This window comes from Alexandromys fortis, unplaced genomic scaffold (genome assembly GCF_014885135.2).
Source record: "Alexandromys fortis isolate MF-2015 unplaced genomic scaffold, M_Fortis_MF-2015_v1.1 scaffold_101, whole genome shotgun sequence".
In the NCBI taxonomy this organism is placed as follows: domain Eukaryota; kingdom Metazoa; phylum Chordata; class Mammalia; order Rodentia; family Cricetidae; genus Alexandromys; species Alexandromys fortis.
The window spans coordinates 1589227-1601894 of NW_026067983.1; the positions used below are offsets into that span (position 1 = coordinate 1589227).

A 12668-nucleotide genomic window follows, 5' to 3' on the forward strand; every position below is an offset into this window, starting at 1 on the left:
CACACATGTGTGTGTGTGTGTGCACGGGTATGTGTTTGCCTGTCTGTAAAGGAGGAGTAATATATGAAAAATGTTCTCATTTATGAAGGTGGTCTAAGACATTGACCAAATGGACTGTAATGTTCTGTATTATTCAGAAAGGAGTGAAGTGGCTCCCCAAGCTTTCTTTCACAGAACTGGGGAGGCAAAATTAAAACTGTGACCTGATAGAACCTCCCACACTGTTTTATTCAATATACCAGATGTGCAGATGTCTGATAGTGATGGAGGTGGGTCTTGTATCTTATCTGTTGATTTCATTGGTTAATAACAAAGAAACTGCCTCGGCCCTCATAGGACAGAAAATTAGGTAGGCGGAGTAGACAGAGGAGAATGCTGGGAAAAAGAAGCTGAGTGAGTGAGTCGCCATGATGCTCCCACTCCAGACAGACGCAGGTTAAGATCCTCTCTGGTAAGCCAGCTCATGGGCTACACAGAATATTAGAAATGGGTTAGAACAATATGTAAGAGCTAGCCAATAAGAAACTGGACCTAGCCAGGCCAGGCAGTGTTTGAAAGAATACAGTTTCCGTGTAATTATTTCTGGGTATAAACTAGCCATGCGGGCGGCCAGGTGCCGGGGACGCAGCCCTGCCGCTCCTAATTTCAACATGATATATAGGTACCGGATATCTCTGAACCACGTATACATATATTGGCTTGTGTGTTTCTTATTTGAGGTTATCTTGTACAAATATTCCTTGATATTATAAATATTAGCTCCATTAAATTAAACATAAAATTAAGACATTTAAGTAACTTAAAGATACAACATAACATTACCTTATTATGGTGGAGCCATAAATATTTTAAATTTCTAAATCTAGAAAGATCAACAACCTCTGTCAGTTCCCTGGAAAGAAAAAAAACCCATCAATATTAGCAACAATTCATTTGCTTTCAGGTAAGGCTGGCCATACTGCTAGTTGGGAGGGACCAGCAAGGCCTCTCTATCCTTTCAGAATCGTTGGTACACTTACCTTCTCATTGCAATAGTCCATCATTTGACTTAAGCTTGTGTTGCCAATAAAGTTCATTAGCCGTAGTTACTATGGCAGTTCATTTTAACATATTTTTCGGGGGATTGGGAAGGGAGGAAAAATGAAGGGAACACTGGACATTGGTCCTATTGTAGCGAAACATCATCTAGGAGATGAAGACGGTCAGACACCTGGAGACAAGGGCTGAGGAGGGGACTTTGTGACTCACTCATCTCCTGGTGACTACATTGCCCACCCATCTTGAATTGTTAGGCCTCTTGACCATCCAGGTAGCCTTGGTTACCATGGTTGATGTACTCACACAACAGATGTGGACTGGGCAGACGGGCTGATGACAGAGGGTGGTGTCTCTGAGGAGAGGTGGCCATTTGGGAGTTCTCAGATCGCTTTTGAGTTCTTAGAGTAGAAATTTTGGTTATCAAGCATTTAAGCTTGCATGTGGTTTTCCTCTTTCAAACCTTGCAGAGTCCATAGTGTGCAGGACATGTAATAAACACCCAGTGGTAGTATTAAAATACTACTATATTACACAGACAAACTCACTCATGGCAACATCTTTCCATTCTCTTTAAACTTTAAAAGGTATTTGGAGTCACAGTATCTGTACGTAGCTCCGATGGGACTTGAACCCTGTCCTCTTTCCTTGACCTTCCAAGTGCTGGGATTACAGGTGTGTGCAACTCCCAGACACTCACAGTTACACTTGCCACGCAACTCCAAGGAACTAAATTCTTTTCTGACTTCTTATGAGACAATGTCTTCCTGTGTAGATCAGGCTGGCCTTAAACCTGCAATCCTCCTGCCTCAACCTTCCGAATAGGTGAGACTGAAGATGTGAACCATCGTGCCTGATAAAAGTTTCAAAGCATGTAAATGATATTTCTAAACAAAACAAGCCCTTTTCGCTGCTTTTTTATAGGAAAAAATCAGTCTAAGAAAAGAGGAGGGGTACAATTATAGATTTTCAGAATGACTTTTAAGACTATTCTGTTTTGAAATTACAATGACTACAGCTCTCCTTCCAAGCCCTCTTAAATACCCATCCCTGCTCTCTTTCAAATTCATTGCCTCTTTTTCAGTACCTGTCATTGTATGTGTATTATGTTACTAAAGAGCAAACTTCCCAGTCCTCTGACTGTTGCAATCCTCTCACCCCTTTTGCCATATTCCCTGAGCCTTAGGCATGGGAATAACATTGGGACTGGCTCCACAATGGTGAAATTCAACTGGTTGTGGTTTTCTGTTGTGGTCTCCATCAGTTGCAAAGAGAAGTTTCCTTGATAAGGAAGACTCCACTGACCTGTGGGTCTAAGGTCAAATGCTTAGAGATTGATGTTAGGGATTGTTCTCTTTTAGTAAACTACAGGCTGTAAATTCTCCCCCAATAATTATGATGCTATTAGCACTGAGGAGTTAGTTAGGTTTCCATTACCAGGCATGGTCTCCCATTTGTTGAGTGTGTATTAAGTTCAAATAGAGAGCTGAGCTTATCACCAAGGTATGCCAGGACTGCTGCACCCTTAGGGTTATTGTTCAAAGTTGGTTGTTGAGTGGTTGATAGGCATCAGAGCTGGGTGGGACTGTTGGTTCCCTCCCCCCTTTGGAATCGTGCATGGTGCCTTCACCATGCTTAGGGTGCTTAGGGATTCCAGCTCAGGTTCCAGTCCAAGGGCTGTGTCTCTGAACTGAATCATGATAGTTGTTTGTTGTGAACTGCCTGAGATGAGTGCTGAAAACTGAACTCAGACAATACTGTGTACTCTTGACTGCTATACCATCTCTTTGCCCACAACCTGTAAAAAATATATTACTCCATTTTCCTCACTCTGTGTGTGTAATTTTCCTAGAGTCATTTGAAAATAAGGCTTATGATTTAGGAGTGAGAGCCCTACTTTCATTCCTAAATAGTTCAATATCCATAGATTACAAATTAACTTTTTCCCTGCAAATCATAATACCACTTTCACACCTAAGGAGATTAAGTTTAACTCGACAATGTAAATCATCAGATAATAAATTATCCACACCCTACTCACCTACTTTTCCTTTATAGTTTGTTTATGTTGCATCATATTTCTATATTATATTCAGTTGATATAACTCCAGTCATCTTAAGTTTACATCTGCCAAGCTCTTCCCCATTAACACATTTCCAATTTGAGAAGCCCCAGACAACTGGCCGGCCAAATGTTCCACATTCTTGATTTATCTTACAGTTTCCTCACACTTATATTCCAGATATACCACTTCTTAATGGCATTACTGGAAATTCTGCGATCCACCAGAAGTTAAATGATGTTGGTTTGTCCCTCTTCTGGTAAAGCTAAGTTCTGTTATCTAAGGAGTGCCAGGACTCTATTGTAACAGAGATTTTATAAAGAGCTAACATGCAGGGCTCCACTCTGACTCCAGTGAAACTCCTGCTCCCCACAACATCACCGCCTTCAGTCGGTGACCCCTACCTGATTTGGGATTGCAAAATGTTTTCTTCTCATGCTCTCGTTCTTCTTATGTCCTAAACTTCTTTTTCCACAAAGAGCATGTGCTCCTCTCTCTCTCCTTTATTTTCCGTCTCCACCATCTTTGGATTTATGCACCCTCTCACACACAGTTTCCCTGATGCAACAACAAATACCTGCTTTCTCCAAAGCTACTTTCAGTGGGGAATGAACAGCACTAATGCATCCTCTCTCTTTGTAGTTGACATGTTTTTCTCTAAGAAGGCGTCCTTAGAACATGGCATAGCCTGACCATGACACAGTCTATGATGGTAGCGTGTCAACTTCAACTCTCTTCCCTCGACATAATAAAAACAAGTTCTGAGTACAAGTCTCACTTTGGGAATTTCCAATAAATTTTAATCCACGAGTATCGTATCAATGAGTCCAGCCATTCCTATCAGGTTTCTTAGAGTAGTAATATCAGTGCTGAAAATCTGTTTATTACATCATGTGACCAAGTGATTCATTTTTTTGAAAACACTTTCAAGCACAAGACTGCCGTGGATCAATAGTCAGTTGTTACATTTTAAGGTGAGGCCAATCAAGACCAGGAGATGTAAATCTACTACTAATGATGCTATTGCTTGTGCTGACAGGTTACATTGATAAGACACTGTAGCTCCAAAGGCAACAGGGACTTAAGCAAAATACCAGCTCGCCTAGTTTATGCAAGTCGACTGTGAAATATTTTTTTTTTACCCCTACTCTGTTGTCTTCTAGATAAGAAAACTGCTAATCACTCATAGCCAAGGGTCACTCTTTCTAATGTTTCAGTGTTTTGAATCTATTCTTTTTATCTACCCACTCCTATGCTGAGTCGTATCCCATTGTGGCGTGGCCTTCTTGCTGCCTTACGACATGGTGAAGACACGTGTGGACAGGGGAGCGAAGTTGCTTTTATGAGAACTCACTCCCGAAACAACGAGCCTGTTCTGGTGACTCCACCATTAGTCCATGAATGAGATGCAGAGCTCTCAAGGGTCAATCAGCTCTCAGGGGTCTTGCGTCTCCACATCAGTGCTTTAGGGACTTAGTTTTTAACCTATGAATTTGGGGAGATGCATATGAATCAGAGCAGTTTTGTTGCTATTAAAATGCAGACAGTGGCCATGCAGGATGTTGCTTAGTGGCCAGTGGAAATACGGTGTGGTCAGAGTCCAACCGTGTATATCGCTTCCTCTCGCTCTTGTCCCTGGGGTCTGTGGCAGACACTGGGGTTCCTGTGTTATGTAGAACACCTCTTTGACGTAAAGGAAAAGATTTTTCCTGTTTGCTAACAAATGAATATAAGTGGTTTTAGGGGTTATCGTACAATAGTGGTTTTTATTATATGGGAACAATAGGCTAATATTCATAACAATAGCAATAATATTAATTGTCCTAATGATAACTGAGTGCTTGCCGTGTGCCAGATCCCTCTGTGGTTTCTAATTCTCCTACATGTCACAATCAGCCTGAAATAGGTTGTATTATTATACAAGGGTAGGATTGCTTAATGAAGTAAAATGGTACCTACTGAGTTAATATTTGCAGCTTTTGAGAAGTAATGAGTATTGTTAGGGACATAATGATACTAAAAATCATTCACCGCTTTTCTAAAATTGATATTTAACTCGTGTTCTATTAGTTTTACAATGTGGTAGTCCTAGCAGGAAAGTTCCAAACATCCCAAGATCACCTCTAGTCAGCCTGGATCAACAACCTCTGATTTTCATGTTTTTCAAGCATAAAATAATAACACTTGCCTCTCCAGTGTAAAGGATCCACTCCCAGAGGGGCTAAAGTGATCAGGCTGCAGACACCCACCCAGTCCTTGAAGAAGGGGTAATAAAAAACATTTGCCTTTATAAAAGATTATAACTGATACTCCTCTGTGTTGTTCCAAAAAAGCACACTTACTTTTTAGAGAGGAACAGCTCGAAGACATCCGCATCCCTCTTGTGACCACATATCTTTACCTGATCTTCAACTGCCTGGTAACATATAATTAATCCGTCAAACCACATTCCAATGAGCAAAAATACTGAGACATTTGCAGTCAATAACAATATGTCTATAAGAGATCAAAAGAAAGTCGAATATGGAGGCAAGCACTCTAAATTGATAAATTCCAACACTACAATTATATATTATTTACTCATCTTTGTAGTTGAATCTCATTATTTTTAACCCTAGGCACAGATGTGTAAATAACTTTTAACCAGAAAGGAAAAAAAGAAACACATATGTGTGTGCATATACCATAATTAAGCTGTTAATTAGGTAGGGTATTTTGATTCTTTAACAATTATTCTTAAACGTTCATTCATAAATGAAGAATTAGTGTTTGACAGGGTTCTGTATGTATAGAAAACACCCACAGCCAGATTGGAGGTAGAGGAGTAAAATATGATGTATATTTTTAGGGACGATCTTTCAAGGGTCTGTATGCTCAGTACAGGTAAGTCCTCAGCAAGGACCAAATAAATGAATAAATGTCATTTTTTTTCAGGGTACATTAAGGTCTTTCCTATTTTATTGCCACAAGCTTTATTTTAAAAGCACAAATCCAGCAGCAACTCCAAACACCCTTTTCTTTAATAATGACAAAATAAACATTTGTAGGCCTCCTGACTGAGAGCACTATGGGGAAATGGGCCATTCAAGAGTAGAGCTAACAGGATGCAACAGAAGTGAAGGGGTCTCTGGTGCAGTGCTGGGGCCCACAAACATCGCAATGATCAGAATCCAAACAACCACAGCTCTTCTGCGGGACTGGGTGTGGGTGGTAAGGCCGCAGGGTCAGGAGGTGATTTATAAGGTTCTGAGAGTGGATTTGCTATTCGGGCTCTTTAAGGAGTTTGAGCAAGTGGGGCAGAAAGATAATAGCGTCCCGAGAAAGGTGGCTGCCCTAGTGAAGGAGAGAGACTCCAAACCTTCTCACTTCCCTTGACTCATGTCAATCAAGCCGAAGCTGGGGGGCTGCAGAACTGACAGACCTGGGCTCAGGTCTTCCAATCGCCAGATTATATTTTACACTCACAAACACAAAATCTTGGAAAAACTCATTGGGTCAGGCTTAGATGCTCTGACCTGGGTATTTCAGCTTACACACCTAAAGTCTCAGCCTGCAGTATGCACCGTCAATCTCCATACTGCCAAGTGACTTAAGCCCAAAGTAGAAATAAATGTGTATTCTGTTAAAGCTATCAAATTTAAAGTTTATAATTTTAAAGTTATAAAATCATAATTTTCACCTCACCTAGCCATTGTTACTCAGAAGCAGGTAAGTTTGCACAGGGAAATGTATTGTTGTTAATCTCAACATAATCTCCGTGGCTATGAAATATTCCCAGTAATTGGGGTATAGATTAGGGTGTGACCTCACAGGGGAACAGTTGTACAGTAATGTAAGCAGAAGGGTATGATGCTCAATTTTACATGTTGATGGAATAGGAGATGCTCAGGAGTTGGTACAGCATGATCTTGACAGCTGGTGAGTGTGTCTGTAGAAGAGAACGGTATTTGAACTGGCTGCCTGCACAAACAAACTGATTCCCAGTGACGTGGTCATCACCCAGTCCGCTGAATGCTGAAAATGGAGCACAAAGGCAGAGGTAGGCACATCCTTTACACCTGTGGAGCTGGACACCCATGTTTCTCTCCATAACTCCCAGCGACCAAGCCATGGCCGGGCTCAGACCTCCGGCTTGCAGACACCGGTTTTGAGTGGTCCAGTCCTTCCACCCGGGTGAGCCCATCCCTCCTAGTAAATCTCTGCTTATATACTTGTGTATTTCAGTGGCTTTGTTTCTCTGGAGACCAGTAAGAGAAATGGATGCCTAGACGTATGCTTTTAAGTAAAAAGTTATTGTCAATGTAATTTGTTAGTCCCCAGTGCCTGTTTTCTATTAAAATTTAAATATATATATACATATATATACACAATATACATATTCCAAACTGAAAACAAAAGCCTCACGTGATCATGAAGTTTTACTTTCTAGAATATATACTATATACAAGTGTATATATGCTATATATAAAGTAAGTGTGTGTGTGTGTGTGTGTGTGTGTGTGTGTGTGTACTGAGACACAGTCTTATATAGTCTTGAACTCCTGGCTGAAAGTGATTCATCTCAGCTTTCTGAGTAGCTGGGGCTGTTGGCAATGCTACAGTGCCTAGCTCAAGGCAATGTATTTTGAAGTGTTTTAATATTTCATGATAAATATGTAATAACTCGATAACCATTGTTATGCATTTTCAAAAGGTCAGCCACAGAAGAAATACTAAGGCTTAAAATTTTTTTTAGAAAAGTAAGAGATGAATAGGAACTTGCAAATATCACCCTAAGCTGTAAATTGCTGGTACAATTAATCACTTATACAATTTTTATTATGGTGTGTTTGTTTTCACCCGGTAATTTTATATGACTGCAGCATAGAGTTTGGATATCAAAGTACCACCAAGGTGTGCTGTGACGTTTTAGGTTTCTTCCAGCCAACGGAGGCAGCAGCCCCTCCGCAGCATCACTGGTGATACACACAGCCCTTCCTTTAAGAGGCTTCCAGCATCCTTCCCTGATGATTTTATTGTGGAAACACACACACACACACACACACAGAAATTTTACTCGTTTTGCCATTTTCAGATTTATGGCTCCGTAGGATCAGGGACATCCTCAAGGAGTTGTATTGACGCTGCTGTAGAACCACCAGTATTGTCCTTCTGCCAGAACCTTCCCTCTGTTTGCATCGGAAGCTCCGCCCTTCACACATGCTCCTCCCACCCCACCCCTCAAGCTGTGGCAGGCAGACATTGCTTCCTGCTTCTATGAGAGTCTCTCTTCTACAGACCTCCAGTAAACAGACCTCTGCAGCACTTGGCCATGGGTGGCTGGTTTATTTCAGTCGGCAGAATGTCTTTACTTTTTATGTGGTAGTATGTATCAGAAATTCACTTTGCAAAGCTCAATGCCATTCTACTGTATCTATACACTCATGTAGATAGACAAGTAGATTGATCTGCCTTCCAGCTGTGCCACCGTGACCGTGGGTGTACAGATACCACGTGAGTTCTCCTTTCCACGTCACTTAGGGAAACATGCGGAAATGATACAGTGAATCTACTTAGTTTTCTTGAGGAATTTTCATGTCATTTTCTTTGACAAGATGGACCTGGCAGACATTCTTTAAAAAGGAACAGTAGATCCAAACACAATCACCCAGCCACCCATGGAAAACTGTGGCCCGTTTAGTTTAGGCTGTGACCAGTCTGTAACGTTTACCTGCTAAAGCTAGGGATACATTCGGTAAGATACCTGATGTCTGTGAACAAATCTGTCAGTGGGAGACAATCAGGGATACCTAGCAGATACAGGAAGGTGGCAAATGCTAAGGGCTATAAGAAAGGGGAGACATTGTCATCAAGGAAGAGAGAGGACAAATTCCTGTTGTTCTGGGTGATAGGTTTCAGGGCAGAACCAAGAGGCTGGGTTTAAAGAGAGACAAGATGAAGCTGGTACAGCTCCTTTGGAAGTCAGTGTGGTGATTTCACAGAAAATTAGGAAACAACCTTCCTCAAGACCCAGTAATACCACTTTTGGGTATATATCCAAAGGATGCTCAATCGTGCCACAAGGACATGTACTCAGCTATATTCATAGCAGCATTGTTTGTTATAGCCAGAACCTGGAAACAACCTAAATGCCCCTCGACTAAAGAATGGATAAGGAAAATGTGGTACATTTACACAATGGAGTACTACACAGCAGAAAAAATAACGGTACCTTGAATTTTGCAGGAAAATTGATGGAGCTAGAAAACATTATTTTGAATGAGGTAACCCAAACCCAGAAAGACAATTATCATATGTACTCACTCATAAGTGGTTTTTAAACATAAAGCAAAGAAAACCAGCCTACAAATCACAACCCTCAAAAACTTAGACAACAATGAGGACACTAAGAGAGACTTACATAGATCTAATCTACATTGGAAGTAGAAAAAGACAAGATCTCCTGAGTAAATTGAAAGCATGGGGACCTTGGGGGAGGGCTGAAGGGGAGAGGGGAGAGGTAGGGAGGGGAGCAGAGAAAAATGTAGAGCTCAATAAATATCAATAAAAAATAGAGACAAGAACCAGGATTTTGATGGAAGGGACTGAGTACTCCAGAGATGAAAGACAAGACCTTAGTACCACACACCCTTGAGCACAGAGGAAGGGCGGGAGGAAAACAATTGGAAAATAGGTTAAGAAAGGTATTTGGAGCCTGGCGGTGGTGGTGCACGCCTTTAATCCCAGCAGAGGCAGGCGGATCTCTGTGAGTTTGAGGTTCGAGGCCAGCCTGGTCTACAAGAGCTATTCCAGGACAGGAAACAAAAAAGCTACGGAGAAACCCTGCCTCGAAAAATCCAAAAAAAAAAAAAAAAAAAAGGTATTTGGAAATCATACCATAAGGGCTAACTTTGAATTTAGATTTGGAATTTAATTAAGATTTGTGCACTTAATTACTACCCAAATAACACTTTAATGGGCTTCAATAACTTAACTGAAAACCACACATTTTATGTAAACTGTCACTTGAAATTAACTTAATAGCACATGGTTCACAAATTCGTCTACACGCATTTGCACAAACTACATGCAAGTAAGACTGCCCAATGAAGGTCTACTTCCTCACGTGACAGCCATGCTACCGCGTTTAAACAATGTGTCCTGTGAAGTTATCCCAAAGACTTGTTTCCTCTTCTCTGGCTCCCTTTCCTTGATGATACCTAAGGTATAGGCTTAGTTAACTAGTGGGGAATGTGACTTTGGACTTAACACTGGGCAGATATGAGCATCCTACAGGGTCTTTGAACTGGAGAGAGGATGGGACAAGCTTCCGGAAGATGCCTCTAGCAGCATTGTGCGGTATAGACTGGGGTGCAGAGAGGGGTACAGGCACGGAGCAAGGCCACTTCTGAGAAATCAAGAATGATTCCGTGACAGGAAATGGGAGTGAGCAATGGCTAATATCTATGGTGTGTGGACAGAGACTCCAGGCAAAGGCAGATAACAAGGGCAATGAGAAGGCACAGGCAAGGGTCACGATGATGCCATGCTGGTGACAGTGTTATGTTGGCTGGCTTGAGGAGGAGAAAAGAGCCCGGAAGGAAGATGCAGCCAGCTGAGAAACACTTGAGCTTTTGGCCTTGAGGAAACATATTCTACGAGTAAGGTGTTCAGAAGAAAACTGTGTGGGTGGATGTGGGTCCCATCAGAAACTGAAGGGTAAATCTGCAGACCTGGTGAGTTACAACAGCCCAGAGGAGAGAAAAGGACACATATAAAGTCGTGGCAACGTGCAAATTCGTGAGAAAGGACAAGGAGGGAAAGGAACCCAGGAGGGAGAAAGCGCCCACCACCACAATGTGGTCCCGGGTGGGCACTGTGTGAAGGTGCAGTTTAGGTCTGCGGCATTGTACCGAGCGGGAGTTGCTATTTGGGAATGCTGTTGAATTTGGGAACAGCTTAGCAGCCTGGTGTGTGTGTGTGTGTGTGTGTGTGTGTGTGTGTGTGTGTGTGTCTGATTTCAGGTTAATTGGTTCTTTATCGAGAAATAATCCACTACAGACTTGCGATGGGGAGTTTCCACACAGCAGCCTTCGCCACTACCGCTCTCAGAATTCAATACGGAAAGATTATGGTTTAAAATCGCCAAATGACCAAACGGTACACTAAAACCTACTGAAAGAAACGTCTTTGAGGATCAATTCCTGCACCCCTGTGCAACACAGCCCAGGTTAGGATTTAGTGTGGACCCCAAGCGTACCGAAACCCCTGAGGCTAAAGGGACTGAGTGGGGTTTAACACCACAGAATCCCCTGTACCAGGACACTAGGGGTGGCCTCTAGTCCTCCACCCCCGCCCCCATCCCGCTCCCGGGCTGTTCATCTGGTAAGGGAGGGAGGCCTTCTTTACCTGGAGACTGCTTTGCAGAGGATTTTTCGGCTTCTTCTGGAGGCTGGAGCATGGCAAGACGGGCGGCGAGGAGGACTTCTGGTCTCTGGACATCAGAAAAATTATGGCGGTGAGGGGCACTAATAGTCCCCTGGGCTTAGTCAAGGCCTCATGGTTCCCTTCCCACGGTCTTTCAACTAAAGGCCAGTGCAAATCAGGCAGGATCTGAAGCCAAATCCTGACTTCTGTGACGTGTACCGGGTACATCACAGCACCCCTGTGTCCTCTCTCCCGTGAGATGTGTGGGTTGCCCCGTGCAGTGGCGCCGGACCAGAGCAAGCAGCTGCCCAGCAATAATTTCCCCAGAGTCCAGACATGAGCGCCAGCAGGCTTCATTTACAGAAAGGAGGTTTCCCCTAGGCCGCGGAAGGAAACAGCGAAGCGGTTCTCTGCTGTCTTGGAGTAGTCCCATTCAAACAGAAACGCATACAATTTTATCCTCATATAAAATTTGACGTTTTGTTCATGGATTATTATTTGGCATCAGTTTTGACTTGAAAGCATAGCATTAAAATTTTTCAAATTTCAATTTAATCCCGAGGTTTTGGTGTCCCTAACACCTCCGCACCGAGGCCGCATCATGCACCCAGACCCAGGACGGAGAATGAGGTTGGTAGTATTGAGGTTCCCCAAGATTCCAATCTCACAAGAGAACAGAGCGAGGGTCAGCATTGGGTAGACAGCGTTTCCTTTGGCAACTCTCTTCTAATATGGGTTTTAGTTTGTAGTAGCTGTGGGCTAGCCGGGCGTTGGGACCAGTCACATTGGCTTCTCTGTGATCTCTCTTGTGTGAGTTGGGATTCTCTCATCTGGGATGCCCTGACTTGTTGATCCTTCTTTCTGGTCCTTCATTGTAACATCTTAATGTAGTCTTAGAAATATTGCTACTTAGTGATCATGGAGACTAAAATAACGTGGACAGCCACAGAATGGCAAGGACAGAGGCCATTAAAGGCACTTTAGCAGAAAAACTCTTTTCCAAATGTCCTTACGTTAGCAAATTTACTATCATTGTTCTCGTCTTTATTATTTTATTATTCTAGCAAGCGTCCCTAGCAGGATGAACAGAAGGCCTTTACTACCATGTGCTACAATGATAGCTGGAGGAAACCAACTTGAAATCTTAAAAATTCATTTAGAATG

At 42.4% G+C, this 12668-nt stretch overlaps 1 protein-coding gene across 1 annotated transcript in view; it reads right to left on the reverse strand.

Annotated features, from left to right (window-relative positions):
• Lrrc72 (leucine rich repeat containing 72) overlaps positions 1 to 11579 on the reverse strand; it is a 41649-nt gene extending 30070 nt beyond the window's left edge. The window contains exons 1-3 of the mRNA XM_050158691.1: positions 11487 to 11579; positions 5441 to 5514; positions 823 to 892 (exon numbers count right to left, since the gene is read on the reverse strand). Of these exons, the coding sequence (XP_050014648.1) occupies positions 823 to 892; positions 5441 to 5514; positions 11487 to 11579 (237 nt within the window). The remainder of the gene's footprint in view (positions 1 to 822; positions 893 to 5440; positions 5515 to 11486) is intronic.
• Between the last annotated feature and the right edge of the window lie 1089 nt (positions 11580 to 12668).